At 40.0% G+C, this 19,465-nt stretch overlaps 6 protein-coding genes across 7 annotated transcripts; 2 read left to right on the forward strand and 4 right to left on the reverse strand.

Moving 5' to 3' along the window:
• Positions 1-537: 537 nt before the first annotated feature.
• Positions 538-3,439, reverse strand: LOC116918465 (ATP-dependent RNA helicase me31b). Its single transcript, XM_032924181.2, has 11 exons — positions 3,280-3,439; positions 2,593-2,890; positions 2,454-2,526; positions 2,164-2,398; positions 1,964-2,107; positions 1,811-1,905; positions 1,630-1,752; positions 1,439-1,567; positions 1,095-1,275; positions 715-926; positions 538-657 (listed from the first exon to the last, which is right to left on the reverse strand). Exons 2-11 carry the CDS (start codon positions 2,685-2,687, stop codon positions 592-594), a joined length of 1,353 nt encoding a protein of 450 aa, XP_032780072.1. The 5' UTR covers positions 2,688-2,890; positions 3,280-3,439; the 3' UTR covers positions 538-591.
• Positions 3,440-3,606: 167 nt separating this feature from the next.
• LOC116918441 (tyrosine-protein phosphatase non-receptor type 14-like) lies at positions 3,607-8,184 on the reverse strand. Of its 2 annotated transcripts, XM_045171546.1 has the most exons (16): positions 7,867-8,184; positions 7,595-7,793; positions 7,485-7,531; positions 7,290-7,418; positions 7,119-7,216; positions 6,990-7,060; positions 6,774-6,932; positions 6,610-6,698; positions 6,415-6,550; positions 5,922-6,344; positions 5,286-5,858; positions 5,052-5,176; positions 4,618-4,990; positions 4,385-4,547; positions 4,151-4,314; positions 3,607-4,080 (listed from the first exon to the last, which is right to left on the reverse strand). In XM_045171546.1, the coding sequence occupies exons 2-16, from the start codon at positions 7,766-7,768 to the stop codon at positions 3,952-3,954; spliced, it is 2,853 nt and encodes a 950-aa protein (XP_045027481.1). In that variant the 5' UTR covers positions 7,769-7,793; positions 7,867-8,184; the 3' UTR covers positions 3,607-3,951. The 2 variants fall into 2 exon arrangements, with proteins under 2 accessions (XP_045027481.1, XP_045027480.1); XM_045171545.1 differs by having other exon boundaries at positions 5,286-6,344; positions 7,867-8,181.
• A 1,358-nt stretch (positions 8,185-9,542) lies between these two features.
• LOC116918443 (succinate dehydrogenase [ubiquinone] iron-sulfur subunit, mitochondrial-like) lies at positions 9,543-11,004 on the reverse strand. Its single transcript, XM_032924161.2, has 6 exons — positions 10,831-11,004; positions 10,621-10,760; positions 10,415-10,558; positions 10,163-10,358; positions 10,004-10,105; positions 9,543-9,933 (listed from the first exon to the last, which is right to left on the reverse strand). The coding sequence occupies exons 1-6, from the start codon at positions 10,876-10,878 to the stop codon at positions 9,718-9,720; spliced, it is 846 nt and encodes a 281-aa protein (XP_032780052.2). The 5' UTR covers positions 10,879-11,004; the 3' UTR covers positions 9,543-9,717.
• An 83-nt stretch (positions 11,005-11,087) lies between these two features.
• LOC116918444 (tRNA pseudouridine synthase A) lies at positions 11,088-12,840 on the forward strand. The gene is made up of 4 exons (XM_032924162.2): positions 11,088-11,225; positions 11,287-11,427; positions 11,495-12,016; positions 12,156-12,840. Exons 1-4 carry the CDS (start codon positions 11,179-11,181, stop codon positions 12,793-12,795), a joined length of 1,350 nt encoding a protein of 449 aa, XP_032780053.2. The 5' UTR covers positions 11,088-11,178; the 3' UTR covers positions 12,796-12,840.
• A 99-nt stretch (positions 12,841-12,939) lies between these two features.
• Positions 12,940-15,632, reverse strand: LOC116918468 (integrator complex subunit 11). The gene is made up of 11 exons (XM_032924184.2): positions 15,325-15,632; positions 15,066-15,248; positions 14,891-15,007; positions 14,726-14,824; positions 14,375-14,668; positions 14,102-14,320; positions 13,925-14,038; positions 13,542-13,859; positions 13,332-13,474; positions 13,140-13,266; positions 12,940-13,077 (listed from the first exon to the last, which is right to left on the reverse strand). The coding sequence occupies exons 1-11, from the start codon at positions 15,448-15,450 to the stop codon at positions 13,024-13,026; spliced, it is 1,794 nt and encodes a 597-aa protein (XP_032780075.1). The 5' UTR covers positions 15,451-15,632; the 3' UTR covers positions 12,940-13,023.
• Positions 15,633-16,774: 1,142 nt separating this feature from the next.
• On the forward strand, positions 16,775-19,436 carry LOC116918471 (alpha-amylase A). The gene is made up of 12 exons (XM_032924189.2): positions 16,775-17,017; positions 17,123-17,130; positions 17,205-17,368; positions 17,432-17,612; positions 17,689-17,816; positions 17,900-18,153; positions 18,222-18,346; positions 18,422-18,511; positions 18,578-18,731; positions 18,800-18,915; positions 18,985-19,140; positions 19,217-19,436. The coding sequence occupies exons 1-12, from the start codon at positions 16,834-16,836 to the stop codon at positions 19,298-19,300; spliced, it is 1,644 nt and encodes a 547-aa protein (XP_032780080.2). The 5' UTR covers positions 16,775-16,833; the 3' UTR covers positions 19,301-19,436.
• Positions 19,437-19,465: the final 29 nt, after the last annotated feature.

Here is a 19,465-nt window from a genome sequence, read left to right on the forward strand (position 1 = left end):
TTCAGGTAGTGGGTCGGCTAGAAATATATAAAATGTAGAGGGCGGTCACCTACTTAGCTGGTACATTCCCCTTGGAGTGCCATTGTAACATGATCAATGGACTGCTTTTGGGAGCGAGATCCTTCCATTCCAAAAGCAGTGCAAAGTATACCAAACTGACGCTCTCAACTCCATCGCATACCTATATTCCTTTAGGAATTCAAACTTTACCGACATTAACCGCCCTAACGTAAGTAGCCTCGACTATCACTCATCCATTCACGCAAAACATTTTACCCAAAAAACAAAAACAAATTTTCCTCCTAAACTGAAAAAATCGGCTGTTCACCACCGCGATAATTTACATATTTACAACAGTCTTCGATGGCGCACGTGGTAAGTATTCAAATTCTTGTACAATGTTCTTTTTTCCCCTCTCATGCAACTACACGCAATTGCTAACGAGTCCTTTTCTGATCTCAAATGCATTGGTCCCAGTGAACGACCCTTCAGTTAATTTCACTTACAAGATTCGCTTCTTAAACTTTTTTTTTTTTCTTTTTGATGCTCTTATAACTTTTACGTGCGTTTTTCGAAGACGTTCTTCCCATCCTATTTTCCCGATTGTTCATCGGAATCTTCTTGGAACTCGGCCACGTAAAGGGACTTGTCAATTACCTGAAGAATAATAAAGGTTAGGACTGTGGGTAAGAACTTGAGAAACTCTGTTCTTACCTTGGGAATGGGCTTGATTTCAGTGCTTAGTTCACTCTCAATACGATGCAAGGCGAATCTATCTTCGTAAGTTATCAGATTAATGGCAATACCCAGATGGCCAAATCGACCGGAACGACCAATCCGATGTAAGTAGGTTTCAGCCATCTTAGGGAAATCGAAATTGATGACAACGTTCACAGCTTGGATGTCTATACCGCGGGTAAACAGGTCTGAAAAACGACGAAATATATTCAGTTAATGCAGCTCACTCCCGATTAGTACTGAAAACATCTTAAAAAATCAGTCGTTGATTTTCTTTCAGTCGAAAGACGGGGAATCCAACGAAAGTACATCATTCAAAAGAAAACACTAATGAAAAAATTCAAAACTATTCATACCAGAGCATACGAGGTTACGGCAAAGCCCGTTACGGAAATCATGGAAGACGCGATTTCGGTGAGCCTGTTGCATACGGGCATGTATATAATAGCACGAATATCCCAGCTCAGTGATTTTCTTCGCCAATAATTCCACGCGTTGGGTTGAGTTGCAGAATATAATACTTTGATTGATCTGCAACTGTACCACAATACAAACTATAAATATTTTGCTGTTGGAACACAAAACACGACTATATGAATGCAATTCAGATGTTGATGTTCACTCAAGCGAGAGAAGGGGAATCCAACAAATAACTCATCAGCGTCCAAGACAACAACTAACAAAGTAAATAAGAACTTACTTTGGAAAAGAGCGTATTGAGGCAGTGAACCTTCTGTCGTTCTTGGACGAAAGCGTAATATTGCGTCACACCTTTCAGCGTTAGTTCTTCCATTAAATTGATCTCGTAAGGATTATCGATATGTTTCCTCTGCCAAATAAAATGTTGTCAATTTGTGTATAGATAGTACGAAAACCCACATTTTTCATTACCATGAACTCCTCGACCGTTACAGGGAACGTTGCCGAATACAACAATATCTGGCGCTTGCTTGGTAGGAACGAAATTATGCGATCTAACATACCCATGAAGTCTTGCGAAAGCAATTTATCAGCCTAAATGTTCACAGCAACATATAATGTAGGTAACAAATAACCTAAGCAGACTGCATACCTCATCCAACACAAGGACCTTGCAACGGTCCATAACAGCTATCTTCTTTTCCATCAGATCCAATACACGACCGGGAGTAGCAATCACAACATGAACTAGAAAACCAAATATAATGTTATCAAAAGTTATTTCTAAGTTAGTAACAACACACACCTTTTCCAAAGATTCTCATAATGTCATCTTTCAAGTCAGTACCACCAGTAGTCACCATGATGCGAATATCCAAATGTTTTGCAAGTTCTATGCATATTTGGCTTGTTTGTAAAGCCAACTCACGTGTTGGCACAACAATCAATGCTGTAACACAATTGCCATTAAAACCAGAGAAACACTTAAATTTTAACTAAAATCACCTTGAATGTGTTGCTCAGATGGAACGACTTGTTCCAACACTGGTATACAATAAGCACCTGTCTTTCCAGTTCCATTTTTAGCACGAGCCAGAATATTACGACCAGTTAAGGCCATTGGGATTCCAACTTCTTGAATAGGTGATGGAGTCTCCCATCCTTTCTCAAAAATACCCATCAATAGTTCACGCTTCAGACAGAAGTCCTCAAAACTTGTTCCCTTGGTATTGGTGACATCCTAAAAGAAAACAAATTAACAAAAACTTTCTAGTCTACCTAGACTAAAATCTTACGCTTGTCTGTTTTCTACGATCCTTGGGTGGGATCTTCAACTGAGACTTCCAGAAATTATCAGAGTTGTTCTCCCTAAAATTGAGACAAGAGATGACAATTCAAATTCAATGTAAGACTAACTGTGTTAAGTGAACTTACTGCTTCGCTATTAATGGCTGTGGACTGGGTCTCATCGGCGAAAGAGCATGATTGTTGGCCGCCAAGCTTGGCTGACTAGCAACGGCCTCTGCCATGATATTTTCTTTCTTCTCAACTTTTCAACTTTACAAGAGCAAAATTCGGGCAAGATGCCGAACTTCTCCTTCGATCACTATCACTTGAACCTTAATTACTCCAGCGAAGACGAGCGATTCCCGTGAACGAAAATAACGTGAAACCAAAGAAGCATTAACTGTGGCTTCAATCTTCTGGGCACGTTCAGACGTCGCTTCTAAACCTAAATGTAACAAGCCGAAAATCGAATTTGTCATTGGCGGCAAGTTAACAACGGTCGGCGTCCATATACACAAAGACTTCAGATCGCTCAAGAACAAAGCAAAGAACTAAAATTGAACTACAGCGACTCAACAACTGACCAATTCGACCAATAGTTCAGAAATAATTGTTGGTTGTTCATGCACAACCTGGATGTCAACGGATAAACAATCACTACCTTAAAAAACTAGTGTTCACTATGGCGCTCTTCGCATCCAAAGCTTAACCTGGCTTAACCAAAGAATGTCTGCCAGTGAATATGCACGGTAGAGGGGGATGTAACAATGCAAACAGAATCTGTTTAACGCAATTTAACTAGTAACGAAAGACAAAATGTGAAAACATACTAACCTTGTGAAGAAATTGACTAAACAGGGGAAAAAAATTAACAAGTGTGTCAATGTTCGTGAACAATAGTCTATCTATTTTGCTCGAGAATCTAAAGGGATCCGCAGATCTCAACTGCTGTACAACGAGTCAACGAAACAGTAGTCGAAAGTTTCTCTCTAGTGTTCTTCCTCTGGTGGCCGTTGGCGGTAACGTCACATCGGTAATACCCTTAAGGCTCAATCATGCCGTTGAGAGTAGGGTTAGGTAAAAGTATAACTTCCACGTCGCCAAATTTCAGTGTATAGGGAATTTTATTATGAAAATAAAATCTTAGACAAATTAAAAAAATATTTTAATAAAAAATTCCGTTTATTGTTAACGTCTATTAATTTTAAAAAAGGCACGTCATAGGGACTAGGCGTGAGTTATAATCTAAATTGCTGCAAATCACGAGTTAGTCAAAGGCACTAAGAATAGATGCTACATCATGAAACACTCTTCAGAAATTGTATAATAGCTTTTCCACATTTCACTGATAGTGGTGTGTTATGAAAAAGCACGCCAATAATGGCTGGTGACAAATGAATTGCATAAATATCACAAAAAAAGGAGGAACATGTAGCAGTTGATTGGCGGTTCATCTTATAACAATTGAAACCAAAGCCGAATATGTAGTGTTGTTTCATCGTAAGATTAAATAAGTCGAGAGCGGCCTAGATAAGCAAGTAATAGGGCATATATGGAACGGTACTGGGCAACTGTCTGTACCATAAGCATCCTTTGCTGCCGCAAATGCGTGATAAGTTTTGGAACATCGACAACCTATCAATTAAGAAAAGAACAAGAGTTTATTTTTACTTATTGTAAGGAATAATTTAACGAGGGTACTTACAACATTATGATCAAGTGATGTAAGTAAAACGTCACAAGCGACAGTGACACCTGTTCGCCCCACGCCAGCTCCACAGTGCACCAAGACTGGAGTGTTTCGGTTCTTACCCACTGGTACATCGGACACAGCATGTCTCCGTACCATATCCATTTCTTCCAAAAAACCTAATCAGCAGTGAAAATTTTGATTTGATTTCAACATCAAATTGTTAACTTATCATGAAATCATAATTACTAAGAAAAGAGGTCACATCTCTTGGACATCCATGATCAGCCCAGTCGGAATACTGAAGATGCCAAATACTACGCTGCTGGGACGTGGGCAAGTGCATTACATCCAACTTTGTGATAGATTGACGCCCGGCAGAGAGTTTGCTAACTTGTCGCGTGATTTTGTACTTAAAAACAAAAATTTGAACATTAGTTACTAAAAAACTTAAGCTATTTGATGATTTTTGTAAACAATACTTCGCCAAATTCTAAAGTGGCAGCATCTTGTTGTGGCCAATACGTAAACCCGCTGTAGCCATTCATACTACTATGGCTGACATGGCTTCTCAACGCGTTGACCGATTTGGTGTTGAGCAAAGGGGTTTGATGGCCGCCGTTATTACTAGAAGTAGTATCGGCTAGCATGACAATAACATAGACGTCACACTGCCAGACCATCTGCCAAAAATCAGACACTGTTGACGGTAGTGGGCCTTGCGCTGCAATATAGAAGCGCTGGGCCGAACCAACAGCAGCTGAGATGTGTGATGCATTAATGTACCCAGTTCGATTGTCTCGGCTAGGGGTCAACTTAACCCTGTTCTCTTCGTATGGCAAAACGTCTTGATACCTTAGGAAAAGATAACTTAGTTATTCATACATACGATTCCCTTATGAAAAACTATTCATACTGATTACGGCAGAGGTTATCTGGATGAGCTGCCATGCTAAAATCCGCACCAGCCTTGCGTCTGGGAATTAGCTCAAATTCCAACAGAAGTTGGCCATCGGCCAACCGAGATTCCATTTCTTGACGCTAGACGATATATTAGATTAGACAGAGATAAATATATAAATATTTTAAATGTAATTTAAATCATGTGGATCCAATTGGAAATAAATATTTCCGAAATTTATAGAAGTACCAAGTGATCTTTGACGAGAGTTGCATCCGTACTTGAAGCTTTAGCGGCCGACGAAGCCGAGTGATGGAAATTGGAGGAAGAATTCGACGTCGAGTTATTGGTACTTCGTTTGGACGCTGGGGATGATGAGGGCGATTCTGTTTGAACACGATTTATGACAGCCGATCGAGCCGAGCTACGAACAGGCAAACCCCATTTTCTCCTGGGTTGCGAAGCAGTTTGAGTGTTGGCGGAGGTAGACGGAGAAAGATTGGGTTGGCTTCCCGGCTGGCGTAAAGGAATATTTTGATAAATGGGCTCACCATTTCGCATCATTGCCGAGTTTTCTGCTTGAGCTAGAGTAACTGGTAAATGGCTCATGGATCCTGAAGTGGCAGACGCAAGCCCATTTATAGCTGCCACTACTAAATCTGGGCTGCTATTGCTGCCAACTTTGCTGTACGGATAAGGTGGAGGTGGTTTATACATTTTTATCATCTGCACCTGCTGCTGGGTATTGTGTTGTGGCTGTGCTTGAAACGCGCTAGTGGCGGTCGGCTGAACGGCTACCGACGTCGGTTGTTGTACTGGTTGCTGGACAGGAGGATTCGGATTGAGAAGCAGTTGTGCGATATCGTCACCGTACTTGACACGTACCGCTGTTTCATAATCTGGGGCAGGACGGTAAGCTGGTAGTAGAGCCTTTAGGTTTTGCTGTGATGCAGCAAGTGATCCAGCACCTGATGCAAACCCTCCACCATTGCCCGTGGTGCCAGCCAGGAGATGACTTTGTGCTTGAGTAGGATTACCAATGGTTAACGTAGGGGATGAGACGGAATGCGGAAGGCTGGCTCGAACACTGCCTAGGCTATCTATGCGATATTCAGCCATTGCACTAGAACTTCGTGGCTCTGCAGATTCAAACATTGAGGCAGATGGAACCAGACTACTGTTGATAGTTGCACTACTTGGCTCTAAGTTTAGACCAGCTATTCCGCATGAGACATCCATGTCCTTATCCTCAGTTGCTTGCGATTGCAGAGATTGCAGAGTTAACAGTGTTTGCTTATAAAAAGTATGCTAAGTGTCGGCAAAGTTATGGAACAATCAGAATGGCGGTTCCCATTAAAACAGCAAGTATTTCAAGTACCTGTAAAACCGCCAATTTCCAAACGTAACGCGCTGCTTCAGGATCGTCGAAATAAAAATTTACATTTTCTTCGCTCCGTTGGCACTCTATGCCAAACATTCTCTTTTGGTTTAGTAAATTTGTTATGTCGTCCCACCTACAAAATTTGCCAACTTAAGAAATTACTGCTGGCTACAGATTATGGCCGGATTCTACCTGTAAAAAACCACACGTTCAGTATTGTTCCGCATTACCAATATCCCTTGCAATGATGTAGCCACCAAAGCCTCGCCTGCAGGTTCTTCCTGAAAATCCAAATCAATCGTTAACGGGCGTGCATTCAAGTCTCTGCTGAGTGAGTTCGAACACTGCGAGCAAACCTTTGCAAGAAAGCGTTCCTGGCCATAACCATCAAGATGCTGCGCCTCCACGATATACCAACATTCTGCCACAGGTTGGGGAAACCCAAGAAGCTTAGAGTGCTGAGCAGCTACTGCTTCTGTTACAGCATCTAACTGGCTTTCGTTAGTCACAAGATGCTATACGACAAAATATTAATTAGGCACGATCTTTGTAATTGAAGACAAATGGCTTACTTTAGGAACAAGAACAAACTCCTTCAGATATTGCAGGGTATGACGCTCAGGATCATGGTCACCAAATTCGGCTTGATAAAAGAACTGATAAAGAACTAGGAGAGTGAAACTATTTGTATCTTTTAATACCTTGAAGTCTATAGCCAGCAAGAACAACAGCTTCATTGTAACTACACCTTAGCCGTCCTTCCATGACATCAGATTTTAGTTGAAGGAAATAGTGGTACCTAAGTTGAATTTTTTTAATATAATTCTGACAGTCTGCCAAACTTTGAAATGTTGTATATGGTATGAACTTACCGAGTCATTTCATCTTCCAAAAGACTGACATCATTTACATAATACATAATTCTCAGGTAAAGATATGCTTCTTGGGCATGCTTGTCAAGCTGTTTCTTAAGAGGACGGTCAAGCTCAACCCAGCGTACTCTGCATTGCGGATAATTTTTTAGTTAAACACAAATATTTCTAGATATAAATCATTGGAATACAAACCTTGGATATGACTTTTGACTGACATAGCGTAGCCCAAAAAATTCTGGCTGCAAATGGTTATTCAGGTTAATTTCTGACTGTCATACTAGACTTATGTGTCAAAGTCATACCTGGTTCAGCCCCAGGCGTTGACAGACATTATCAAGGCAATCATAACCCAGACTGTCTGCTGAAAGGGTACATTCCACTATACTATTGTCAAGCAGTTCCACACAGATCACAAACACTGTTTTTGTCACAACATTGTACTGTTTACTTTTCTTTAATCTCAGTTTGAAAGGCATTGTGGCATCAAATTACTTTGCCAAACTATGGATGGACGAAGGAAAATCGGTCAGCGAAAAACGGTATAAAGACAATTTTTTTAATCTAATTGAACAACCTTAGTATGCTATCCATGAACACCATCCAACACAGGTTTTGTGCAGTTTCCTGTTTCCGAGACAATGAGAACTCACGATGTTGTGAAACTAAACTCACTGTGTAATTAACTCACGGAGATGTAAGCTACTATGACCGGATACTAAACTTCGGTTACAAAAATTTTATTTTTGTGATATGCGCTAGTAAATAATGCATGCCGAAAAACAAAATTCCACCCCTTCACGCTTGACTTTTTAACAACAATAATAATTAATAAACAGTAATCCCGTCCGATCCTTTTTATTTCCTACAGCGTTGCTATTTACTAAATGCTAATTTCTATTTGCTAATGATTAACTGGAAACACAACTTGCATGTACACGAGTAGTAAAAATAACTATTTAACATCAACAGACAAACTAAAGTCGAAGGTGGGGAAAATTTTTAAGATTATTCAATTATAACATGGAAAATTTCAACTGCCCAACCCTGCGTTGCATTTTATCCCACAGCACACGACTTGTTTTGCTTCTTTTGAAACATTTCGAAAATTCCCGAGGAACATTTCGGTATTGCATGCCTGTTTTCGTGTACCATCACAAATTAACTTAGATTTTTTTCATCCGATATGCGAATATTTAATTTCATGTTACATCTAGTTTAGAAAATAATATTGTTACAATTCAGCATACCTAACCAGATTTGTGTGTTGCCATATCAATAATAAGTTTTCGTTTTTCATTTCCAGACTTCAAGATGTGGCCTGTAATAGTGAATATGTTGCGGGTCAATGCACCTTATATAACGTTACCGTTCGCCGCCTTGATCGGAATCATCGGGTACAATATCGAACGCATAGTATCTGATAGAACAACCCCATTCAAAAACAGTGTAGAAGAGCAGAGGGAAGACAGAATGCTACAAAACCTGGAAAATGTTGATGCTAAAGAAATCGAAAGCCTAAAGGAAAAAAAGTTTGTCCCCCGAACAATCTTTGAAAAAAATGTTTCACCTTCTCTGCAAACTAAAAATGTAGTCTGATTCTGGCATGATTAGGTAGCTTGTGAGTTTCTATCTTGCAATAATAAGATGTTCCAATGACAATGACTATAGAACCACTGTCATCCTCTGTTTAAAAAGAAGAAAAAAAATTTAATACTGATCAGTTTTGCATTTTCCACTAGATAAAACTTTTAATGTCAATATCTGCTGTAATTTTTTTAATGTTGCAGTAGTAGGTGTAACCTCTTTCCGCATTCGAGAGAGCGCACAGAGCGTGGTACCACTTTAGAAATTGCATAAAACAATTCTGGATTGATGGAAATTTAATATTTTAACTTACCTCTTCATAAAACGACTCTGCGTATTTTTATGAAGCTAAGACGGAACGTAGCCTACTCTAGTACTCTACCGGTCAAATGCATTAGGTTATACGTTTCAGGACAGCAATAAAATGTAAATTTGCCGATGGTCAGAAGAAAAACAGATGCTGGTCTGAAATAGAAAGTTTCCATTGTATGGCAGCAGATTATTTTTTTCCCCATCATTGCATAACAATAGAAAGATTTTGAATTTTTGTCTTTCAGATGAAAGTTGCATTTTCGTTGGTCAACGTAAGTTGAGAATTGCACTTACAACATGTAACTAATCGTATCTGGTATTGCATTAAACAATTTCGACCAGCGACTAAAAAAGAACAGGAAAGCATTTTATTTTTTAGTTGGCAGACTCAAGGTGAATCCAAAAACATTATATTATATCTCGTTCATAACTACAAGAGAAGGGAAACCCGCGTTAACTACTTGAAGTTGTAAAAACGCGAACGTGATTTAAACTAGATCCTTCTCAATAAGACAATGTGTGCAAGAATCTAACCAACGGGGTTCAGTTTCGGTTCTTCTTTTTTAGTAAAACCACTCAGCAGTTTTTTAATTTCAGCAATAGCTTTACCCGGGTTTAGGCCTTTCGGACATGCCTTAGTACAATTCATAATAGTGTGGCAGCGGAAAACCGAAAACGGATCCCTAAGCCGATCCAGACGATCTTTGGTGGCTTCGTCACGAGAATCAATCATCCAGCGATAAGCCTAGTATTATTTCAAACAAATAAAAACAGCTTTCAAAATTCTGTTAATTATCAGAAAGGTAGCTGCAAACCTGCATAAGTACCGCTGGACCAAGGTACTTGTCAGAATTCCACCAATACGACGGGCACGATGTGCTGCAGCACGCACACAGAATGCATTCATAGAGACCATCCTTTAAACAGTAAAAAAGGGGTAATAATGAATTTATGAAGGAAAGTCTTTAAAATACCAATTTCTGACGATCTTCTACGCTTTGCAAATACTGCTTCTGTCCCATCTTAGATTCATCTTTGCGTTGCAGCCAAGGCTGAATTGATTTGTACTGAGCATAGAAGTTACTCATATCTGGTACAAGGTCCTTCACAACATACATGTGGGGAAGTGGATGGATTTTCACAGGTTTTTCCAGATTTGTGTCAATTTTGCTGGGGAATATACATAATTTAAAGCACAGAAGTTGGGAAGTTTACCTTACAATTACCTAATGCAGGCAAGGGAATTGCAACCCCCTATATTCATCGCACAGGAGCCACAGATACCTTCCCTGCATGACCTCCTAAATGTGAGTGTAGGGTCTATTTCACTCTTGATTTTAATTAATGCATCAAGAACCATAGGTCCACACCTAAATAAAAAGGAAACACAATAGGCAAGTATTTTCAAGTTATCTTTAACATAAACTATTACGTATTCAAATCAACTTCATAGGTCTGCAGATGCGGCTTGTCTCCGGAGATATCAGGATTCCATCGATAAACTGCAAACTTCTTGATTCTAGGTGCAACGGCTGGCTTTACTGCAGCAACGGTAGCTAAGTTACGTAATTGCTAAAGGCAAAAGTAACCGTAAGTATGGCATAACAAATAAGAGTATAGTAAGCATAAGTCTGTACATTACCATGTATTGGCGGGACAGCACAACAGCCTTACTGGTTATGCTATCCATGTTTAGATACTTAAAATGGAATATGTTACGACACAAGTAATAACAATGTTATCGAGTAGCAGCGGACAATCAGATGATTGAGAATTGGCTCAAGGGATTTAGTCGTCGGATTCCCAGTTTCTTGCTTTTTGTATGTTTCGGCGTTGTCATATTTCCTAATCCAATTATTGCTGTGTGGCAACTATGCGAGGCAGCGAGGGTGAAGAACTGAAGAATGCTGTCTGCTTTTGAAAGTAATAATAAATATAAGCAGTGTATTATATTATTGCATTTCAATTTCAAAAGAAATCTACCGATCTCATGCAGCGTTATCTCATAAAGTTCTCGTATTCTGGAATACGATTTCGGTTTATTCTATTGTTCTTTGTATTATTTTACTAACTTCAATAATTTCATAATACTTTTAAGGGGGTTACAGAGGCAACCTGGAGAAATATTCAATGGAGAATTTCCCTGCCGAGCTTCAATTCAGACAATCTTTGAGAAGGCGTTATTAAGGCTTCGTCAGTACGAGAAAGCCCTTGAAACTAATATCCAGTTTTCGAGCCGGTATAAGATATTTTTATTCTAATAAAGATAAAAAGCCATAACTGCTGTTACTTTCATGCATGTACAGAACAGATCAAGGAGTGCATTCATTTTGTAATATTGCTCATTTTGATCTATCACTTCAGAAAGATGGTAGTGCCCTCTCACCACATAAACTTATGAAGATTCTAAACACATACTGTGAAAAATCTGATATCAGTCTTTCAGTGAATAATGTGGAAGCTGTCCCTCCAACATTCCATGCAAGATACTCAAGTTTTTATAGGCACTATCTTTACAGAATAGCTGTGACCGACAAAGATGTGAAAGCATATCCAATTGTTGAGTGGAAAAAGTGCTATTTCATCCCAAAACCTTTTTGCTTGGACAATGCTGTTAAAGCCTGTGAATTATTTGAAGGAACAAAAGATTTTGCATCATTCTGCCATCATTTCAAACAGAAACCCTCAGGATACCCAACCATTCGTACTATAGATCATTTTTACATCAAACCTGGAAGGCCGCTCTTTGATCCTGTTTACGATCCCTTGTATTCTAACATTGAGTTCTACGATTTTCATGTCAAGGCTAGGTCCTTTATGTACAAACAAGTGCGGCGGATGGTGTCGGTTGTTGTAGCGCTAGCTCAAGGTCGTATGGATTTGGATCAAGTGTGCCAACTATTTGAGAAGCCAGGAGAGTGGAATCCGAGAGCAATGACTGCTCCGCCTTACGGACTTTACCTTCTCAACGTTGACTATAAGATTCCCCAGGATGAGCAACCTCAGAGACTTGTTGAAAATCAAGGGGAAGAATTTGCGCAGAGTGACAACTAGGGTAACATTGCCAAACGGGCGAGTGTTCCAAGAAGGAGACGGGATGACGATCGAAAGTGAAAAGACTCATGGATTTGTTGTCGATAACACACCTGACTTGCAACTTGGACAGGTGGAAAACGGCATTTATATCGCTTCTCAAGACGTTGCCAATGACCCAGAATTGATTCATAAGCACGCTATCACCCATGTACTGAATGTGGCCGGTTGCCCATCTGAGAAATTACCCGGACTTCACTATCTCGACGTCTACATCTTGGATTTGCCCGAAGAACCTCTATGTCACCATTTTCTCCCGTGTTTTAAATTTATGGATGATGCACTGAAAACTGGATGTGTCCTTGTCCATTGCAATGCTGGTATTTCACGCTCTCCTTCAATTGTAGTTGCCTATTTAATGTGCCGCCGACAAAAGAGTCTAAGTGAGGCTTTACGGCAAGTGAAAGCTGCCAGACCAAAAGCCAATCCTAATGTCGGATTTCTACAACAGTTACAAAAGTACGAAATTAATATAGCCGGAAAAGCGGATCCTAGTTCAGCACCAATTAGTTAACATGAAAAATTTTGCTTTGGAAATAAAAGCGTCTGCAGCGTGCTATTATCCTTGTACCGTCGAGAGATGGTTATTTAAAAAAATAATAAATAAAAAAATAGAGAAGTCAATAACTATCGATCAGTCAAACCATAAGAGCAGTAATAAAAATTGATTTCTTATGTTTTGAACCCTTCAAGGAATAGAGGGCATCAGTATCATATTCAGTTATACACAATGACCAGATCATCACACAATTACTTGTCGTAGTGAGGACATTATCCACGTAGCTAAATCCTCATCCTATGAAGAAGAAGGAAACATCGGTCACATATCCTTTATAATGCTATGTAATTGCAAATCACCTGCAATGCCCAGGAGATCATCATAGATTTACGGTCCTCTTTATCGGTAGATTCCATTTTTATGCTAACCGACTCCAAATTCAACACACCTTCTTCAGATGGCTTAACTGGGTAATTCGTATTTTGCCTAAAGAAAGAACGAAAATTGTTGGGGGTTTCTAAGTTGAGCAAAATTAAGCATTCAAGTTTTACGAATTTAAAATAAGCTGTATCTGATCCATTGCTCTGCTAGCCGATCCAGGCAGTCGTAATTGTAGACAGGAAGTGAATCGAATGGCATGTCGATTTAACCCTAATTCACCGAATGCCTTTTCCGGTTCCATAAGCCTTAGAACCTAGAATTTAAATAAGGAAAAAGTCATTAGAAAACTAGGAAGTATGAGGTCCATCAATCTCGCTAACGTTATCTTTCATGACCAGTACACCATGCATCCGACAAGGTCGTTTTGGATCTGGTGCTCCTACGGTATCATAGAGTGCCATTTCTTTTTTCAGTAAGGAAAGCGATACATCAACCGGAACGACTGGTTTGCACGGAATGTACGCTGACTCTCCATTGGCTGGCATGTAACAGTCGATACCATACTCTTGCTGAATTTTCTGTTTCAAAAATTCCATTTTAACCCCTTCACCATGAACGAGAAGCACGTTTTGGGGCTCGCAATATTGGATCAATTGCATGATACCTTTGGCGTCAGCGTGTGCACTAAACGACATGTACTAAGAAAAAAGAAATCAGCTTGTTTTTACATTAGAATAATATAATGAAAACCATAGTCACTCACTTGGACGGACATCTTTACTTCAATAACTTGTCTGTTTTCAGTTTCTACTTTTTTAGCGCCACTTAATACCTTCGCTCCAACCGTTCCAGAAACGCAATATCCAGGCATGATTAACTATACCAACACATTAAGCAATTGAATTATGAGAAAAGATCACTAATTAAGAATTATGCGGACCATGTTATTTTCATTCGGTGCCCATTTTTTGAAGAGTTGTAATGAGAGACCTGCGTGGAGCATTCCAGGCGTAGCAAAGACCACCATCGGCCCAGGAGTATCGGCATAACTTTTATCAAATGGACGGATGTGTTTGAAATCAAACATGTTTCTTTGAACAAAAGTTTTACGAATCTTTTGATTGGTCCAAGTAATGAACATTTTGTAGTAATTATTGGCCTATTAACAAAAACTATTACGGTGTTGGCAAACTAGATATACGTGCAAATTTACCTTTTCGGTAAGTCCCACGGCAAAGTAGATGGGGGCTTTCAAATTCATTCGCTCCCAATAGGTTTCTAACAAAATACATAGTTCTTGGGCCCGACCAAGAGCAAAAACGGGAATGAGAACTTTGCCTCCCCTGTCTACACAATCGTGTACTTTCTTTAAGAAGTCACGTTCTCGACAGCGTTTGGAGTCGCGGATGGTTGTGGCATAAGTAGATTCTGAAATGAGTATGTTCGGTCGGCATTTATCAATCCAAGCGGCACCCAAATGACGATCTGGTGTCATGTTATAATCGCCCTGAGAATCAATATGTTAAAATATCTTGTTATCGCACAAACTTTTTCATAAGCTTACCGTGTATACCACTGATTGATTGCCCACTTTAACATGAAACATGGCTGCACCCAATACATGACCAGCATAGTAAGCTTTAATTTCAATTTCTGAATCAACCTGTAGCAAACAATGTACTGAAATCATGAAGAATCATACTGGCACAGCTATTTTACGCTATTTTACTTGGACAGTTTGATGCAAAGTGACAGCAATAACCTTCTTCATACAATCTTTGATGTGTGCAGAAGTAAAAAAGTTTGTTTCACCCTTTCGCTCTACAGCCACTTTTCTCATATCCTCCTATTTCAGTATGAAAAATGTATCACTTTATAACTATAAAAAATAAAATACTTCCTACCAAAAGTATGGGAGCAATAGCTTTAGTTGGATGAGTCATATAAATTGGTCCACTATATCCAACCATTTCAGTCATAAATGGCAAAGCTCCACAATGATCCAGATGGAAATGTGAGATAATAACACAGTCCAAGGACTCTGTTAAATTTCCATCTGCAATGTACGAGAAATCAGGAAATCGTCTCTAAAGAATGAAAATTTTGTATTAATAAGGTAAAATTTTATTAATGATAAGAATCAAGATAAATTTCGATTTTCACCTCGTCATTATACCCCATGTGCATGCCACAATCCAGCATTATATTCTTTCCCCCCATTTGAAGTAAAATACAGCTTCTGCCCACATCTTGGCCAGCACCCAAAGGAGTAACTTTAATATCTGTCATAGTTGAACTTGAACAATCCAATTCAACCCCTCATGCGATACTATTGTTCTTCTATTCACGTAGTGCTTTTAAAATACTACACGATGATTTACAAACAAACCCTGGCCAAGTGTAATGGAGTGATAGAATTTTTTTCAGAACTAGAAAATTGGAAATAAACAAATTGCCGGGTAGCTGCGTTGCAATAAAATGTTATTGTTTGCTATACTCGCTTGGCCCCGATTACCTGGACCCCAAAAAACCACACCGACCTACCCAAACAAATGGCCGATGGGTAGTTTTCAAGCGGTTCGCTTCGGTCCAAATTACCCGGTGAAACCGATAGACCCGGCGCCATCTTGAAAACATGGCGGATGCGTAGCGCCAAATTACCAAAACATAAAAAATACGATGAATTACCCGAATTTTAAGCTTAAATAAAATTTCTGGTTAAGAGTCGGACAAATTCGGGTAATCGGGTCAGAAAGCAGTTTAATCGGGGTAATAAACCGGGTTATTGGAACCGATTAGCTTCTTTCCCTTGACCCGGTTTTACCCGGAAGTCGACCTAAATGCCCATGGGCAGGAAAAAAGGCCCCCCGCCCCCCAAAAAAAAGCCCGATAGAACCGCACCGAAAACCGAAACGACCTAACCGATCGACGCGGTGCCGAGCCCTACGCATTTAGCACCAAAAATGCAGCTGAAAAGATGAAAATGAAAGGTAGTTTTTAAAAATCTACCACGTCTGCCTGATAATGCAATTTTTTTACCCTGTTGGTAAAAATACTTATGTATTTCGTTTCCTTTTGCTTTCCCTTTCCGTGGCATTTCATTCCCCATCGCTATTATATTTAGATTACAATCAATGCAGCTTAAACCAAAGATTTTAAGAGACAACATGCAATTTTGTATACTATTAAATAGTTTTTAGTTGCATATTTAAATAATGGGTTACATAATTCTAACAGGCAAGTGGGCAAACAAGAACTGTGATGCGTAAAGCCAAGATATCGCAATATGCGTCGTCGCGTACTCGTTCTCTCCGACCGAATCATAGTGCGCCAAAAGGTTGCGTTATTCAATAAACTTGTTTCAAAGGTCTAACCTTATTTACTTAACCGATGGAGTCCTTAAAACTCTCACTCATCAGCTGGTAGTTTTCTCATCATCAACTAGCCTAATCCATAAATGATATCGCTTTATCGCTATGTTAAGCAAGTAATCAACAGCTGTTGCCATTCTCATGGACACCGCACCGCACCTTATGCAAGTGTATTCGTCAATAAAAAAACAAAACAAAAAAAACAGAAAAGGGAAGTGTCGCATATAAAGGTTCAACTAAGCCGTTTTCTCGGGAGAACTAAGCTGTTAGCTGCGTACGAAAGACTTGCACCGTTTCGACGATGAAGTGTTCGGTACTGGCCGTTCCGCTCCTTTTGCTTGTTAGTGGCTGTTTCAGATTGTCTCAAGCCCAGCATGATCCAAACAATCTGTCCGATCGTCAAATCATGGTACATCTCTTCGAATGGAAATGGAATGATATTGCCGATGAGTGTGAACGCTTTCTCAGCAAAATGGGATTCGCAGGTTAGTACGAATCATCTCCCATTCTTTTAGATTTTCCTGCTGTAAACCAACAGTGTACCATTCAAATGAATGGCAGAAACTAATTTTGGTACTTTTTTCTGACAGGTGTTCAGGTACGAATTTGAATCTATAAGAACTAAAATATACTGTAAGGGATTTATAAAATGATTCATGAATCGGGAAAAAGGTTTCGCCGCCAACAGAGAACGTAGTTGCGTGGGAACCGACACCCGGAGTCAAACGTCCTTGGTGGGAACGCTACCAGCCCGTCTCTTACAAGCTGAACACCCGTAGTGGAACAGAACAGCAATTTCAGGACATGGTCAACCGATGCAACGCCGTTGGTGTTAGGTATGATCAACCCTTTTCTCAGATTTTGGCCCGTTTTTGTTAAACCTAGAGACCTTACCTAAGGATCTACTGTGACATGGTTTTGAATCACATGACCGGAGACTGGCCGTCGGGAACTCCCGCAACTGGAGGTTCCAGTTTCAACACTGGCTCTAAGGACTATCCTGCCGTCCCGTACTCGACCTACGATTTCAACGGACGTGACAAATGTTCCACTTCCTCTGGAAACATTGAAAACTACGGAGTAAGACATCAAAACAGATTCAATCTTCAAAATAAGACGTAAAAATCTTTTTTTTTAAACCCAATACTGTGTACAGGACGCAAATCAGGTACGCAACTGTCAACTGGTTGGCTTGAAAGATTTGAACCAAGGATCGGAATACGTCCGTGGGAAAATAATTGAGTTGCTGAATCGGTTAATCAGTTACGGCGTTGCGGGATTCAGGTACACATTTTTAAAAAAAACAGCACACAGAACAAAACACGACATACTTTACAGTTTGCATGATCGATGGATTCGTTCCTTAGATTCGACGCTAGCAAACACATGTGGCCGGGTGATTTGAAAGCTATTGCCGATCGATTAAATAATTTACCTACCGACAAAGGTTTCCCAGCTGGGGCACGTGCTTTCATTTACCAAGAAGTCATCGATCTCGGCGGTGAGCCAATCACCGGTGCTGAATATGTCGGCATTGGTCGAGTCACTGAATTCAAATACGGCAAATTTCTCGGCGAAGCTTTCCGGGGTCGTAACCAACTGAAATACCTCAAGAACTTTGGTACGACGGTCTTGGTAAATTATTGACATTTTCTGCAAACGCTAATAAAATTTAATTCTTATTTAAAGGTGAGGGATGGGGAATGTTAGCGTCAGGCAATGCATTAGTTTTTATCGATAATCACGACAACCAACGAGGTCACGGTGCAGGCGGCGACATGATTCTGACATTCCGCGTACCTAAACTTTACAAGGTCTGTATGCTATAATGTGAATTAGAAAGATTGAAACAATTACATCATCTTCGAAACCTGAAACCCAACGTCCAGATGGCTGTTGCTTACATGTTGGCCTGGCCATACGGTTTTACCCGCGTCATGTCCAGCTACTATTGGGAACAAAACATCGTCAACGGGCAGGTAATTGTTGCATTTCACTCCACCGATATCTTCAGTTATCTTGATTTCTCTTCCTTGGAATCGTAGGATAAAAACGATTGGGTCGGACCACCTTCAGACTCCAACTGGAATATCATTACGCCAACGATCAACGCCGATGAAACTTGCGGCAGCGGATGGGTTTGCGAGCACAGGTGGAGGCAGATCTACAACATGGTCAAATTTCGTAACGTTGTTCATGGTAAGAGCAGCAACTTAATTATTGGATTAAAATAAATAACCTTACACGAATTAATTATTTGGATTCAGGGACAACAATGAACGACTGGTGGGACAATGGCAACAACCAGATCGCTTTCTGTCGTGGCGGCAAGGGATTTATCGCCATCAACAACGATAATTACCCGCTTCAACAAAGTTTGCAGGTAGACATAATCTTCATCCAACGTACTACCACAAATTCAAACTGTGATGGCTGAAATTATTTCCGACAGACATGTCTTCCATCTGGAACGTACTGCGATGTCATCTCTGGTGATCTCGTGAATAACCAATGTACTGGCAAGTCCATCACGGTTGGGTCAGACGGCAAGGCCTTCATCAGCCTGTCAAACGCCGAAGATGACGGAGTCATTGCTTTCCATATCCAGGTTATTATTCATCCGCAATCAGCGTCATTCGTAGATTGAGTAAACGTTGACATTTCATTGTTTCTGTTTACCATAGTCTGCGATAGGATCGGGTAACCAAGCGACTACCACAGCCAGCCCTGGGGTCACTACACCTGCACCTTCATGCCGCAAAGTCTAAAAACGGAAAGGAATTATCTTAAATTTCATTGATTTCTTTTTCTGTTTTAATAAACATTGCAATTCAGCCCAACAGTAGATTTTAAAATGCACAGAAATGAAGCAAAAATTGAAATAAAATGCTAAATTCAACGCTATTCAAGAATAGCGCATTTTAGTTGTTTAA

This window comes from Daphnia magna, linkage group LG3 (assembly GCF_020631705.1).
Source record: "Daphnia magna isolate NIES linkage group LG3, ASM2063170v1.1, whole genome shotgun sequence".
In the NCBI taxonomy this organism is placed as follows: Eukaryota; Metazoa; Arthropoda; class Branchiopoda; order Diplostraca; family Daphniidae; genus Daphnia; species Daphnia magna.

What these genes read in the sequence shown, in the direction of transcription:
- LOC116918465 (XM_032924181.2), bottom strand. Translation starts at nt 2,687, where the DNA reads ATGGCAGAGGCCGTTGCTAGTCAGCCAAGCTTGGCGGCCAACAATCAT. An exon ending in CAGCCATTAATAGCGAAGCA is followed by an intron (nt 2,527 to 2,592) that starts GTAAGTTCACTT and finishes TCTCAATTTTAG; the next exon opens with GGAGAACAACTCTGATAATT. An exon ending in AGGTCCTTGTGTTGGATGAG is followed by an intron (nt 1,753 to 1,810) that starts GTATGCAGTCTG and finishes GTGAACATTTAG; the next exon opens with GCTGATAAATTGCTTTCGCA.
- LOC116918441 (XM_045171545.1), bottom strand. Translation starts at nt 7,768, where the DNA reads ATGCCTTTCAAACTGAGATTAAAGAAAAGTAAACAGTACAATGTTGTG. An exon ending in GAACGTGTGGTTTTTTACAG is followed by an intron (nt 6,551 to 6,609) that starts GTAGAATCCGGC and finishes CAAATTTTGTAG; the next exon opens with GTGGGACGACATAACAAATT. An exon ending in GATAACCTCTGCCGTAATCA is followed by an intron (nt 4,991 to 5,051) that starts GTATGAATAGTT and finishes TCTTTTCCTAAG; the next exon opens with GTATCAAGACGTTTTGCCAT.
- LOC116918443 (XM_032924161.2), bottom strand. Translation starts at nt 10,878, where the DNA reads ATGGATAGCATAACCAGTAAGGCTGTTGTGCTGTCCCGCCAATACATG. An exon ending in AATTCCCTTGCCTGCATTAG is followed by an intron (nt 10,359 to 10,414) that starts GTAATTGTAAGG and finishes TATATTCCCCAG; the next exon opens with CAAAATTGACACAAATCTGG. An exon ending in GTCCAGCGGTACTTATGCAG is followed by an intron (nt 9,934 to 10,003) that starts GTTTGCAGCTAC and finishes AAATAATACTAG; the next exon opens with GCTTATCGCTGGATGATTGA.
- LOC116918444 (XM_032924162.2), top strand. Translation starts at nt 11,179, where the DNA reads ATGCAGCGTTATCTCATAAAGTTCTCGTATTCTGGAATACGATTTCG. An exon ending in TATTCTGGAATACGATTTCG is followed by an intron (nt 11,226 to 11,286) that starts GTTTATTCTATT and finishes AATACTTTTAAG; the next exon opens with GGGGTTACAGAGGCAACCTG. An exon ending in AGGTCCTTTATGTACAAACA is followed by an intron (nt 12,017 to 12,155) that starts AGTGCGGCGGAT and finishes CTTTACCTTCTC; the next exon opens with AACGTTGACTATAAGATTCC.
- LOC116918468 (XM_032924184.2), bottom strand. Translation starts at nt 15,450, where the DNA reads ATGACAGATATTAAAGTTACTCCTTTGGGTGCTGGCCAAGATGTGGGC. An exon ending in CTATTGCTCCCATACTTTTG is followed by an intron (nt 15,008 to 15,065) that starts GTAGGAAGTATT and finishes ATACTGAAATAG; the next exon opens with GAGGATATGAGAAAAGTGGC. An exon ending in ATACAGCTTATTTTAAATTC is followed by an intron (nt 13,267 to 13,331) that starts GTAAAACTTGAA and finishes TTCTTTCTTTAG; the next exon opens with GCAAAATACGAATTACCCAG.
- LOC116918471 (XM_032924189.2), top strand. Translation starts at nt 16,834, where the DNA reads ATGAAGTGTTCGGTACTGGCCGTTCCGCTCCTTTTGCTTGTTAGTGGC. An exon ending in TGCAACGCCGTTGGTGTTAG is followed by an intron (nt 17,369 to 17,431) that starts GTATGATCAACC and finishes ACCTTACCTAAG; the next exon opens with GATCTACTGTGACATGGTTT. An exon ending in AAAACATCGTCAACGGGCAG is followed by an intron (nt 18,512 to 18,577) that starts GTAATTGTTGCA and finishes TTGGAATCGTAG; the next exon opens with GATAAAAACGATTGGGTCGG.